The sequence below is a fragment of the Anomaloglossus baeobatrachus genome, chromosome 4 (assembly GCF_048569485.1).
Source record: "Anomaloglossus baeobatrachus isolate aAnoBae1 chromosome 4, aAnoBae1.hap1, whole genome shotgun sequence".
Classification (NCBI taxonomy): domain Eukaryota; kingdom Metazoa; phylum Chordata; class Amphibia; order Anura; family Aromobatidae; genus Anomaloglossus; species Anomaloglossus baeobatrachus.
Genome location: NC_134356.1, coordinates 579,123,439 through 579,138,273, shown reverse-complemented (window position 1 = coordinate 579,138,273; position 14,835 = coordinate 579,123,439). Strand labels below are relative to the sequence as shown.

General features: G+C 48.9%; 1 protein-coding gene across 1 annotated transcript in view; it reads right to left on the bottom strand.

Moving 5' to 3' along the window:
* Positions 1 to 230: 230 nt before the first annotated feature.
* The window catches only part of LOC142304089 (prolactin-releasing peptide receptor-like), a 409,557-nt gene continuing 394,952 nt past the window's right edge, over positions 231 to 14,835 (bottom strand). Inside the window, exon 3 of the mRNA XM_075346111.1 lies at positions 231 to 3,482. Coding sequence (XP_075202226.1) covers positions 2,861 to 3,482 — 622 coding nt within the window. The 3' untranslated portion in view covers positions 231 to 2,860. The remainder of the gene's footprint in view (positions 3,483 to 14,835) is intronic.

Below are 14,835 nucleotides of genomic sequence, written 5' to 3'. Positions count from 1 at the left end.
GAGAGCCGGAGCCGGCAGCACAGGCAGCGTGAGAGCTGCAGAGGCTGGTAACTAAGGTAAATATCGGGTAACCACCTTGGTTACCCGATGTTTATCTTGGATACAGCTTACCTCAGCTGTCAGACGCCGGCTCCTGCTCCCTGCTTGCTTCATTTGTCGCTCTCTTGCTGTCACACACAGCGATCTGTGTGTCACAGCAGGAGAGCGGCTTTGAAGAAAACGAACCAGGGCTGTGTGTAACGAGCAGCGATCTCGCAGCAGGGGCCAGATCGCTGCTCATTGTCACACACAGCGAGATCGCTAATGAGGTCACTGCTGCGTCACAAAAAGCGTGACTCAGCAGCGATCTCGGCAGCGAGCTCGCTGTGTGTGAAGCACCCCTTAGCTTCTTAACCAATTTACTGGTCCGTAAATTCATCAGCACATTCAGCATCAAGCAGATTATACCCTACTGACTCAAGATTCACAGTGAATAAGGGTAAATTACATTTTAGGGTATAAATGGAAAAGATCCCCTTTGAAGATTTTTTTGATCCCTGATGTCTCTTTGTAATTAAAATGTGAAAAGAAGTTGACATTTGAAGGCACCATGTTATAGCGCTCATATAATTGTTTTCAGGTGGTATGGTATTGCATTCTCTTACATTAAGGAAAGTAGATGTTCCCATTCAGGAGTCAAGAGACAATGACAATTGTAAATGTATTTCATTACACTAAATGCTTCTAAGCCGGCATCTCATTAACGGTTATGTGATTCATTGTTTCTCTACACTGTTCTCTTCTAGTGGCTTTCTTTCTAATTTACCCTCTGGATTTGCATAGATTATCACCAAACCTCCTCAGAAGGAGAAAGCATATAAGATTGGTGATGAATTGTCCAAATTCAGAGCTCTGCAGCTGTTAGCACATATGGGAGCACGTTAAATAGTAGAAGACAACTCCTTTAAGTAGCAGCATGTGGATGAGTAAGTACTGGCACTTGTAATTCCAAGAACATAGGTTTGTGAATCCAGGAAAACATTGGCTCGGTAATAGTAAGTCTTCAACCTGTTTTCATCTAGGGACTTCTAATTATCTTTTTGGTCAAGGAAATGGAAATTAGACTAAGAGATACAGTATGAAAGAGTATTACTTATGGACATTAGAATTACTCTATGCAAGTCCTCAAAATACCCCCAACAGGTCACAATTTGGGGATGAATTATAGAGAAGGCGTCTTGTCCAATACTAAAAAATAGTGATGGGCGAATAGTAACTATTCGTGTTCGGATTAAGCTTACCAAATGCCGAGTACTATTTCTGTATTTGTCATGACTAGAAAAATGCTCAGGTTCCCCATTGTCTTGCATTAGATTTGTTATTTGTGACGAATACCGGAATAATACTTTGGGATTTGTTACGAATAATCCAAACATGAATAGTTACTATTCGCCCATCACTACTAAAGAAACCCTTCCATGAAGTATTTCCTTCACTAAATCTGTGCATATGTGCTTGTAGTGTACTGTGTGTGTTATTGTACTTCTCCAGTATCCAGCATTGTTCTGCTCCTCTTCTCAGTGCGGTCACTGCTCTTCACACTCTCTGAGTCACACGCCGCTCTGTGAGACCCAGAAGATGCTTTTACAATATACATTTTTGGAGCGTCAAAACAAGGCTCCATAGACTTTTCATGTAAAAGAGATTTCAGGCTCACGCATAGAACATAGAGTGGGCTGGAAAGTCTGAAGAATGGTGACATCACTTAGAAGATGAGCAGAACAATGCTGGATCCTAGATAAGGCAGTGGTAGGTGAGCATATTAACACACATACTACACGATATACACATACAGGTATATACAGATTTAGTAAATAAAGACTTCATGGGAGTGCTTCATTAAAGAAATACTAGAACACTACCTTTTGGGGAGGTTTGCAGACTGGATCATCTTCCATGGTGGAGTTGACTTATGATTTAAAAAAGAACATCCCATTGATTTAAAGTAGCAAATTTAGATTTTTGTTTTGACTTTTACCATCCGCCTCACAACATACCTGTTGTTGCTCTTATTTCTATAACACGGTTTATACTGATTTCTAACTGAATATACCATTTAATCAAATGTTGCGATAAATCAATAAGAAAAATGAATTATCGATTTTTTAAACCTTTATTGTTTTGGTGTCTGATTATTAAAGACATTAATTTTCCATTTTTGACTCATTCATTTACCAGGAATGTGCACGTAATTGGTTTAAAATTTCAGCAAGAAAAGCAATGGCTGAAATGCTTCAAATGAGATAGTTTGTCTTAAGAATAGACTTTTAACGCAATCAGAGCCAGGACAGTTTGCAGTGCAGCATCTTTTTACAATCTTTTTTTATATGTTTACAATAAGGATCAGCCCTTAGGATGTAAGTAATATCCTCATAGAAGGCACATTCAATGTTTTTCTCCTGTATTTTGAAGTTTTTAATATAGTGATGATAGAGCTGTTCCTTGGTGAATGGTTCACTGTAGTTGAAGATGAAGTGACCAGCCATATTCCAGTATACCAAAATCACACCATTACTGCAAATATTTGTTGTAATATGTAGATAAATTCAGTTACTCCCGAGCAATGGATCTAGGATTTTAGGATTTTTAAGGAACTACAAACCTCCTCTGCCAAAATTGAAGAAGTGTATAAAGTTCCCTATGTGTCGGTCTACCTGGAGATGTTGCCAAGGAGCCACAGAAGAACACTTGTTTTCTAGATGGATCATGACATGCTCAGAATAGCATATAGTGACTTCAAGAACATAGCTTGATGGTTTACATTCATAGCAATCTTAAAGCCTTAGGTTGTTTCCACTAGGAACGATTGGTTAGGCAACTTTTAGAGCTTCACACAGTTGTTGGTTGGGATAATCTTACGTTTAAAGGTGAACATCTTCTTTAGCTCACTGCGGAATCGGTCATGGAGCCAGGCGTACAAAAACGGGTTACAGCAAGAGGAACTCATTGCAAACCAATGACAGAGAAGCTGAATGAGAAGGAAATAATGCTTGTTGATGAGATTGATGTCAATGTCCCGGATAATATTGAAAACATGAATTGGAAGCCAACAGATTCCAAAGGCTGTTACAACCAAAACAATGAGCCTGAATATCTTCCTCTTCCGGAGTCTATCAAACTCTGCTTGGCTCTGTGTGGGGTGGCCCGGGACCACTCTATTCTTCAGTTTAACTGTGATACAAAAATAGGACAATGACACTGCAGACAAAGGTAGGATGTAGGTTATGATAAGGGTGCTGTAGGCATAGGCCAACCTTTCTGTCTCTTTATCAAGCCAAAATTCCTCACAGATTGTAAAGCCTTGCTGTTGAAACTCTATATGATAAGTATGAGCAATAGCAGGTCCAACCAAAGCGAAGGACAGGAGCCAGATCCCTCCCAACACGTAGACACATGTGGTGACAGTTATTCTTTTCTTCAAGGGATGTACAGTTGCATAGTACCTTGTGAGAGACAGAAAAAAGGACAAATAATTAGACTTCCTGTAACTGCTGTCAAAGTGCAATTAGTTGAGTTCTGAATTGTCTCTCAACATTAATTACGTTTTTCAGTAATTTAGAAATCTGGATAGTTATGTTGCAGCTTTGTGCTATTTGCAGATTTGGCATAAAAGTCATTTTATATCTAATTAATGTGTTATTCTAATGAGTTTCAGAATGTGAATTATTTTGTATTGTGCGTGAAAACCTCATAAACCTTCCATGGGTTGAGATATTGTAAGATCATTACAAGATGCTATGGGATTTAAAGAGATTGACTCATTATAGAAAAAACCTTTAATATGGGAGTCACTGTAAAAGCAGCAGTCAGGAATACATTTAGTCTGAAATGACCATCCATGCGATACATGAATAGCCAAAGACTATTGGCTAGTTAGCAGCACTTTGTTCAAAGACGGGGTCTTATCAGATAAATTAAGTCAAATAATCAAGGTGGATGAACTCACTTATTAGGGTTGTGTCAGTCACAACCCCTGAGTGCGCTTCAGAAATGGTGGCTGCCGCAACCCTGGGTATGCTGAAATCAGTACCAGAGTAGAGAATCCGGGTGTATGCCGCGCTGTCCCCAAAATGACCAAATGTTGATTGTATTATAACTTCTTTTATTCAGGTCAACGCGTTTCAGAGAGCGCAGTCTCCTTCATCAGGACAATCAAGTAAAATCAACTTTTTTCTTGATTGTCCTGATGAAAGAGACTCCGAAAAAGGTTGACCTAAATAAAAGAAGTTATAATACAATCAACATTTGGTCATTCTGCGGACAGTGCAGTATACACCCGCATTCTCCACTCTGGTAATGATATCTTATCAATGACATAAGCCATAGTACAGTCCAGATGGTGCATACACAGTGTATTCTAAAATCATGTTCCGTATGTCATTCTCCTATGGACATGTTCCCTTCAGTAAAAATTCCCATCTAGCCAACAGCAATACACCTGCCTGTACTACCGTTTTGAGAAATGCTTTTAAATTGCACTGAAATTAAAAAAAAATGCATAAACGTACTGTAGATAAAAAAGGTATGGCGGGAGGCTGCGTTGTAACTTTGGCCATGACAGCTGTCGCATAACCGAAATTCTGTCAGTGCCACTTAAATGGGATAACATTTGATTATTTGCAACTTGCTTGTTGTGATTGCAGTAGTATAGGTGTTACAATGCTACTTCATTTACTTCTATAGCCCCAAGATTTAGCAGCAGCAACGAGCCAACCTTGGTTGTGGCCAAAGCCACTGTGTAGCCGTAGCCTAAGGCCGGGGTCACACAAATGTATGTTTTCTCATGAGTGAGAAGCGGATCGACTGCTGATCAAAGTTTGAACTGAGTGTCATTTATTGTGATCCAATCCTCTCGCATGAAAGAATTGTATCACAGGTGTGGATAAGACAGAGGACTTCATTTTTCCTTCTTCTCTATTCTCCGTGTCGGGGTAAATTGGATTGCACTCGGATTACATCGGAGTGCAGTCCGATACTTCACATGCACCCAAAGATGTGAACGAGTGCGTGCTGTCCAATATACACTGCCAATAGCAGCATGCCGCAAAATTTATCAAACAGAATCACTTTGAGAAAAATTAATTAACTAAAAACCACTAGTGTGACACCCTGGCAAAACCAGGTAGTCACAGAAAGAGTTCATTCTCCCTGGCAGCTACACAATCCCCACACAGATGTATACCAGCCAATCAGGCCCTACTCACCCCCTCCCCAGGAAAAAGGGAGGGGGCGAGAGGAGCTAAGGAAGGAGGGAGAGGAGTCAGGTTTCAGTGCTGTAGTCAGTGAAAAGCTGAGAGGGGAAGCTTGGAGCTCCCCGGGAGAAGATGGTAGCCGGGGGTGGAGCTCTGGACTACCGGACTGTGTGGCAGTGAGCAGGGCCGCCATCAGGGCATTACTACTGTGCCTGGTGTAGGGAGCCCGGTGAAGAGAGGGGGCCCAGCCAGGCCCGGGATAAATACTTATCTTTAGCCTCAGGCAGGACGGGCCCCTTCTCTTCACCAGGCCCCAATAACAGTAGCAGCAGCAGAGGGGCCCAGCAGTGTCGCTTCATTACCAGACATGACTAATTTGCATGCGAAGGGGCGGAGCATGCAAATTAGCCATGTGCTGTAGTGGAAGCAGAGTCATTGGAGCAGAGCAGGGCGCCGGCGCGTCATTGCTGATCCATCCAGCAGGAGGTGAGGTCATCACTCTGAGACCTCATTACACTCCTTCAACAGCGGCTGAGGTGGCGAGAATGCAGCCAGTGGGACAGGTAAGTGCTGTGAGATGAAGATTTGCTGATCTCTGCCCGGGGCCCACGCTGATCTCTGTCCGGGGCCCGCACTGATCTCTGTCCGGGGGAAGGGGGGCGCTGATCTCTGCCCGGGGCCCACAGATCTCTGCCTGGGGCCCACACTGATCTCTGCCTGGGGCCCACGCTGATCTCTGCCCGGGGGAAGGGGGGGGCGCTGATCTCTGCACAGGGCCCACTGATCTCTGCCCGGGGAGGGGGGGGCAGCACTGATCTCTGCCCGGGGCCCGTGCTGATCTCTGCCTGGGGGAAGGGGGGGCGCTGATCTTTGCACGGGGGAAGGGGGGACGGCGCTGATCTTTGCCCGGGGCCCACCGAACTCTGCTGAAGGGGGGGGCGCTGATCTCTGCCTGTAGCCGCCCGCTGACCCCAGCCCCTGTCTTGCTTTAGCTAGATCAGGGGTGGGGAACCTCTGGCCTGTGGTCTCCTGGCCTCTCTGCTGTGAGCCTCCCTCTGCTGTGAGCCTCCTGCCTCTATGCTTTGAGCCTCCCTCGCCTGTGGTCTCCTGGCCTCTTTACTGTGAGCCTCCTGGCCTCTCTGCTGTGAGCCTCCTGGCCTCTCTACCGTGAGCCTCTCTCTGCTGTGAGCCTCCTGGTCTCTCTGCTGTGAGCCTCCTGGCCTCTCTACTGTAAGCCTCCCTCTGCTGTGAGCAGCCTGGCCTCTCTGCTTTGAGCCTCCCTCTGCTATGAGCCTCCTGTCTCCCTGCGAGCCTCCTGCCTCTCTGCTGTGAGCCTCCTGGCCTCTCTGCTGTGAGTCTCCTGGCCTCTCTGCTGTAAACCTCCTGGCCTCTCTGCTGTGAACCTCCTGGCCTCTCTGCTGTGAGCCTCCTGGCCTCTCTGCTGTGAGCCTCCTGCCTCCCACTGCTGTGTGCCACCCTCCCAGTGCTGTGTGCCATCCTCTCTCCAGTGCTGTCTGTGCTCCCTCAGTCCTGTTCATGTCTCCAGTCCTGATAGTGCCCCTCTAGTGTTGTCCGTGCCACTGCCAGTACTGTCCGAGCCCCAGCCCCTCCTGTGATGTGTATATGCCCACAGTCCCTCCTGTGATATATATACAGTGCCTTGTGAAAGAATTCGGCCCCCTTGAATTTTTCACCCTTTTTCCACATTTCAGGCTTCAAACACAAAGATAAAAAATTACATTTTATGGTGAAGAATCAACAACAAGTGGGACACAATTGTGAAGTTGACTGATATTTATTGCTTATTTTAATTTTTTGTAAAAAATAAATAACTGAAAATTAGGGCAAAAAGATTTCCACAACTTTAAACATAAATTGTGATAGCCAATTTATGACAACCCAAGGGAATAGAAATAAATATAGCAACAAGGTTGAAAGTACAAAAGTCTCCTAGGAGACACTGATATAAAACTTAACATTTATTAATAACCTTAAATAAAAAGTGAACAGGGTCACTGGTAATCGTGATTTATGTTAAAAGAGAAAAGACACACATCCGGAATACGATCCCAGCCTCATATGAGTCAATACCTTCATGTATGATCAATTCAAAAAATACAGCATCTGACTCAAGCCATTCAGAGATCGACCCCAGTGCGTGCGACACAGATAGAATCCATGTATATAATAGTCATATAGGACCTACTCCACTCCAAATATAAATTTAGCCCACTCATACAATGGACTTTGGAGTGGTCATGGAAACTGAGACCCAAACCTGCCACTTAAAATTCAGGAAACCACCCTCATTAAACCGTGGGGGTTCTACTGTAGCAAAGAGGAAAGGTCTCACCACATCCAGGCGGGCTCCATTAAATTAGTAAACCTGCATCCAATGTGCTCATTACTTCGGTTTACTTCAATAGAAAGCAACCTACTTCCGACGCGTTTCATTGAATCTTCAGGGAAGTATATTAGTAATCAGAGTTTTCCATATTTATAAAGGCAATCAGTCCCCATAGACATTTATTGCCAGAGAAATAAATCCTTTGGATCCTGGTCCTAGATCATACTGACCGCCCATTACCGGACGCAAACATGCACGTCCTCCATATGAAACTTCAGTTTAAATGTGCCGCTCATTTAAACTGAAGTTTCATATGGAGGACGTGCATGTCTGCGTCCGGTAATGGGCTAATATTAAGTACTAATATACTTAGTATCTCTTAGTGGGAGAGTCTGTCCATAGGACAACAATCAGTCGTACAATGCACAAATCTGGCCTTTATGGAAGAGTGGCAAGAAGGAAGCCATTTCTCAAAGATATCCATAAAAAGTGTTGTTTAAAGTTTGCCGCAAGCCAGCTGGGAGAAAAACATGTGGAAGAAGATGCTCTGGTCAGATGAAACCAAAATCGAACTATATGGGCACAATGCCAAACAATATGTAACAGCAACACAGCTCATCACCCTGAACACACCATCCCCACTGTCAAACATGGTGGTGGCAGCATCATGGTTTGGGCCTGCTTTTCTTCAGCAGGGACAGGGAAGATGGTTAAAATTGATGGGAAGATGGATGGGGCCAAATACAGGACCATTCTTGAAGAAAACCTCTTGGAGTCTGTAAAGATCTGAGACTGGGACGGAGATTTGTCTTCCAACAAGACAATGATCCCAAACATAAAGCAAAATCTACAATGGAATGGTTAACAAATAAACGTAGCCAGGTGTTAGAATGGCCAAGTCACAGTCCAGACCTGAATCCAACCGAGAATCTGTGGAAAGAGCTGAAAACTGCTGTTCACAAACGCTCTCCATCTAACCTCACTCAGCTCCAGCTATTTGCAAAGGAAGAATGGGCAAGAATTTCAGTCTCTCGATGTGCAAAACTGATAGACACATACCCCAAGCCACTTGCAGCTGTAATTGCAGCAAAAGGTGGCACTACAAAGTATTAATTTACAGGGGATGAATAATATTGCACGCCCCAATTTTCAGTTATTTATTTTTTATATAAAGTTTAAAATAAGCAATAAATTTTGTTCACCGTCAGAATTGTGTCCCACTTGTTGTTGATTCTTCACCAGAACATTAACATTTTTATCTTTATGTTTGAAGCCTCAAATGTGGGAAAAGGTTGAAAAATTCAAGGGGGCCGAATACTTTTGCAAGGAACTGTATATACCAGAATGTGCCCAGGACGGGGATGTATATAGCAGGAGGGGTCCAGGATGGGACATATATATCTAAACAGGGACATATATACAAAGAAAGGGACATATATTTCAGGAGGGGGACATTATATATATACATAGATATATATTACACATGTTTTTCCAAGAGGTGCAGTGAGACTGGAGGAGGTTTGAAGGGTGGAGGCAGAGCTTGGGTGGAGCCTGGGCGGAGTCCCAAGGGGGCCCGAAAATGTTGCCAGTATGGGGCCCTGAAATTCCTAGTGGCGGCCCTGGCAGTGAGGGCCACAGGCGACGAAGATCCGGTCGCAGGGATCTTGAGGCGACCGGGACAGGGTTGTAGCCCACCGGTGCTGGGAGAGGGACCCGATCCAGAGGCTGTTCAAACGGACTAGTCCAGACAAGAAAGAGACAGACAGAAAGTGTGGAAAGAAGGGCCCTGGCTGTACATCTGGGTGTGGGACCCAAAGACACCCGCCAAAGGTGACCAGCCATTTGGCAAGTTGGTTTACAAAAGACTCTGTGTTTACTGACCCTCCACATCAATACAGCCTCATCCAGCACCAGGACAACCAAACTGTAAGTGTGCTGATGCCTGCAATTTCTGCCACCACCACAACTCCCAACTGGGCCCCGGGACTACAACTCCCCTACCTGTGGAGGGGATCCCACCTTGCTGCCCTACACCATCAGTCCCGGGCACGGTCCCTAGAGGCAGCGGCAGTGCCACCATCTCATCACCGCAACCCACGGGTGGCGTCACAGACAATCTCCCTTGTAAAGATCCCCTTTTCACTTGTGGGCGGTGGACCGCTGCTCGAGCCCGGGTCCGGTTCCCACTCGAGCCGCAGTAAAGCCCCGGATCCGAGCATCCACGAGCAGCCCCTTAGCTACGGTCTGGCCCCCGCCCGCAACATTTTGGCGTCACGAACAGGATTCGAACCTGTGCGGGGAAACCCCATCCGTGACCTGGATGACGTGCACCTTGTAATTCGTGAACTGTTTGAAAAATTTTTACCTGCCGCCATCTTGCACGCCATTTTTGGCGCCAAAACAATGGCACCATCTTCTTTCCCGAAAACGGCGCGAAGTTGAAGCCCCGCCCCCTGGGATCACGGCCTGAAGGAGTGCTCACAAAAGACCAAGGGGGGGGCGGGCAGAGAAGCGGTAGCATGTAACCAAAACTGTAAAGTTCAGGCTGCAACCCCGACGACATCATCCCTGGCCCCGGCAGTCCGCCCGGCCGCAACAGAGATGACGTCGGCTCCGGCAGTCCGCCTGAACGCAACCAAGGCGACACCCGACCGGAAGTCTATCCCACATGCGGCGCCAGCCGCTCCCAGGTACCCCGTCCTGGCTGTGGAACAGCGGGAGTGTACCTGCTGAGAGGAGGAGCAGGCCACTGAGCGTTGGGGCCCTCGGCAGTTAGCGAGGCCGGTTGTAGCCGGCGCCGAGGGCATCCGAGTGAGCCTGGCTCCTGAGCAGGAGGCGGAGCACGGAACCCGTGCCCCGTAGCGGGAGCAGTGGCAGCAGTGGTAGCGGAACATGAATGGCTACCCGCAAGTTTAAAGAATGACTGTTTTATGGACTGTCACCCCTGTTGAACGTCCTCAAGTTCCCGGAGGAGGCCATCTGCACCGCAGGTGGGGGGTGGCAGGACAGTTAAAGGTTAAGCAAACGTACCTCCCGATATGGGAAGATGTATGGTTGTAATGTGTTAACTTTTCCTTTTCCCGTTAAAATAAACGTCAGTAGCTGGATAGCCTGAGGGCGGTCTGTATTGAACCAAGGGGGAATATGATGCCCTGGCAAAACCAGGTAGTCACAGATAGGCCCCTGCATAACACCGTTCTCTCACTAGGAAACATACAGCCGACCAGAAATCCTAGTCACTGCCCCTTAGGGACAGATGGACACACCAGTGGGCATGACCAGGCGGTTGGGACATGCCCACCCAGGGGTTTAGACAGCCCGGGGCGGGAAAAACAGTAGTTCAGCTGAGACTTCAGTTTGGAGAGGAGTGTGGGCTGGAGCTGAGTGTAGCTCCAGCAGAAAGTTCAAGTTCACAGGGTAGGAGCCCTGGTTCCACTAGCTAGGAGGCAGATGGTGGTCTCCGTCAGTAGGAGACAGGAAGACAGCTCTGCGGAACCGAGGTAGACCGGGACAGGGTTGCAGCCCGCCGGTACTGACACGGGGAACCGACCCGGAAACCGTAGCACAAAGGGGGGTACTTGGACACTGAAGCCAGAACCGGAACCAAGCAGATTGGTTAATTCACCGATTGAGGCCAGGACTAGAGGTCTTGTCCCACCCAAAGTCCCTCATAGAAGACAACAGCCCACCGATAGGGATAGGAGGTCACCACCAGGACCCATAGATCCTATGGGCCAGCGACTGCGGGCACGGCTCCTTAGGCCACATCCATCTGGGAGCGGACTCCTAAGTTTCCCACTAGGAAAGTCCACCTTACACAAAACAGTGCAGAGGAAAAGGATAGAGACCACCAGCCAAGTGGGGGACCCGAATGCAAGCGGCCGCGGCTCCGGCCACCATCACCTTGGTTTACCAGAGACTTGTGTGGTTTATTAACTGTGAGTACACAAACACTCCCTGCGGTGGCTATCCCCCGCTCAGCATCACTGGGTCACGGGGCCATCATCCCTACCCATGGAGGGGTTAACAACTTGCTGCACAACATCTCCCCCGGGTGCCCTGTAACAGCAGCGGTGGTGTTCCACTTCACCACACACCGTGGGTGGCGTCACGAACTTACTACGGCCTAGCCTGTACATCTACGTCCCCCCCATTTATTCGGCGTGTCCGCGAGACCCCGGGTCCAGAGACCCTCGAGCCACCACCCCAGCAGGCCTGGACCCGAGCAGCGCCGGCTGCTGGCACGGGGGCGCACACTAGCGCTCTGATACAACAAAATTCTATTTATTTCATAAAATTATGAGGGCCGCTGGTAGAGGACAGAAACCGTGTCAAGATCTGTCAAGAAAAGTAGTAAAAGCTAAATCAGTACTACCGCGCTACTGTTTGATTAACCGCAGACAGAGTGACCAATGTAAAATATGTTGTCACACTTGCCTGGCCATATGTGGCTACAAGTTCAAATTTAGTAGAATGTACACTGGATCAACAGATGGCAAGTAGGTGCTGGCCCCTAGGTGACAAAATGAATAATAAATGAATAAAATATTAAATAAAATGAATATATCAGGGTAATCCAGAAAATGCTAATCCCTGATAGCAGGGCTGTATTTTGCCTTCATGCTGCCCTAGGCACTTTAAGTGGTTGCGCCCCTTAGTGACAACGTAAAACTGAGTTTTCGCACACGACATCTGTTTAAGGCAGATCTACTTTGTAAAACACTTTAAAAAGTATCACTGAGAAACGAAGGGCACTAACCCCCCCATGGGGATAACCACAGGCACATCAAAACATAGCATGAGTATAAAATATTCCCACCACACCGTCCCCACTTATATACTGTGACTGTCACACTGCCCCTAATAAACTAAAACACCACACTGTCCTCCCTTATAAATTATACCCACCACACCTTCCTCGATTATGAAATATGATCTGCACATTGTGAGGAGGGAGCAGTATGATGTGAGGACAATGTCCCATGCATGCTGCTCCCTCCTCACTATGTCCCATGCATGCTGCTCCCTCTTCACAATGTCCCATGCATGCTGCTCCCTCTTCACAATGTCCCATGCATGCTGCTCCCTCTTCACAATGTCCCATGCATGCTGCTCCCTCCTCTCAATGTCCTATGCATGCTGCTCCCTAATCACAATGTCCCATGCATGCTGCTCCCTCCTCACAATGTCTCATGCATGCTGCTCCCTCCTCACAATGTCCCATGCATGCTGCTCCCTCCTCACAATGTCCCATGCATGCTGCCCCACCCTCACAATGTCCCATGCATGCTGCTCCCTCCTCACAATGTCCCATGCATGCTGCCCCCTCCTCACAATGTCCCATGCATGCTGCCCCCTCCTCACAATGTCCCATGCATGCTGCCCCCTCCTCACAATGTTCCATGCATGCTGGCCCCTCCTCACAGTGTCCCATGCATGCTGCTCCCTCCTCACAATGTCCCATGCATGCTGCTCCCTCCTCACAATGTCCCATACATGCTGCCCCTCCTCACAGTGTCCCATGCATGCTTCCCCCTCCTCACAGTGTCCCATGCATGCTGCCCCCTCCTCACAGTGTCCCATGCATGCTGCTGCCTCCTCACAGTGTCCCATGCATGCTGCCCCCTCCTCACAGTGTCCCATGCATGCTGCCCCCTCCTCACAGTGTCCCATGCATGCTGCCCCCTCCTCAGTGTCCCATGCATGCTGCCCTCTCCTCACAGTGTCCCATGCATGCTGCCCTCTCCTCACAGTGTCCCATGCATGCTGCCCCCTCCTCACAGTGTCCCATGCATGCTGCCCCCTCCTCACAGTGTCCCATGCATGCTGCCCCCTCCTCAGTGTCCCATGCATGCTGCCCCTCTCCATGAGCTCCTAATGCTGCCTTCCTCTTTTTCATAATGACACCTTCATGTTGCCCCACTCATGCTAAGACCACCACACTAACGCTTATGCTGAGACACCCCCCCACACACACACTACCCCACTCTTTATATTGACTCCCCTACATTGCTCCACTCCATACTGAGTCCACACATGCTGCCCCTTCTCCATAATGAGCTCCCAATGCTGCCACCCTCTCATTCTGAGTCCTTACACTCCCCCCCACCCAATCGATTTTGTCATTGCACTGTCCCTCAACCCTTGTCCCCTGTCTCTAGCATTAGCCCCTTCTCCCACTCCCCCAGCAGCAGCCTCTTTCCCCCCGCCTCCAGCAGCAGCCTCTCCCCCAGCATCAGCCTCTCTCCCACCAGCCTCCCCCAGCCTCAGCCTCTCTTCCCTCAGCATCAGCCTCTCTCCCCCCAGCCTCCCCCAGCATCAGCCTCACTCCCCAGTCTCCGCCAGCATCAGCCTCTCCCCCCCATCCTCCGCCAGCATCAGCCTCTCTCCACTCAGCCTCCTCCAGCATCAGCCTCTCTCCAGCCAGCCTCTGCCAGCATCAGCCTCTCTCCAGACAGCCTCCGCAAGCATCAGCCTCTCTCCCTCAGCATCAGCCTCTCTCCCCCAGCATCAGCCTCTATCTTCCCTCAGCATCAGCATCTCTTCCCAAGCCTCAGCCTCTCTCCCCAGCCTCCCCAAGCATCAACCTCTATCTTCCCTCAGCATCAGCCTCTCTCCCCCAGTCTCCGCCTTTGCCTCCCCCCAGCCTCAGCCTGCCCCAGTCTCCGCCTCTGCCAACCCCCAGCCTCCCCCCAGTCTTAGCCTCTGCCTCCCTCCAGTCTCAGCCTCTGCTTCCCTCCAGCCTCCCTCCAGTCTCAGCCTCTGCCTCCCCCCAGTCTCAGCCTCTGCCTCCCTCCAGCCTCCCCCCAGTCTCAGCCTCCCTCCAGCCTCCTCCCAGTCTCAGCCTCTGCCTCCCTCCAGCCTCCCCCCAGTCTCAGCCTCCCTCCAGCCTCCCCCCTGTCTCAGCCTTCCTCCAGTCTCAGCCTCTGCCTCCCCCCAGTCTCAGCCTCTGCCTCCCTCCAGCCTCCCCCAAGTCTCAGCCTCTGCCTCCCCCCCTCCCGCATGCGCAGATTTCCGGTCTGCATTAGAGACACCCCCACGCTCCTTATGAATCTTCAGCTCTGCAATCACTTACCTGCTCCAGTGCCCGCCGCCATCTTCCCGGCTCACGTGAGTGTCCTCTTCTGACATCGGCGTCCTCCGCGGCATCCTGCTGTGAGCTCTGCATGTGACGTCCACACAGCAGTGGACGCAGCACAGAGGAAGGAGCTGATTGGCGCGCGCCTGTGACCCCAGAAGTGCAGGCGCTGGCAGTTC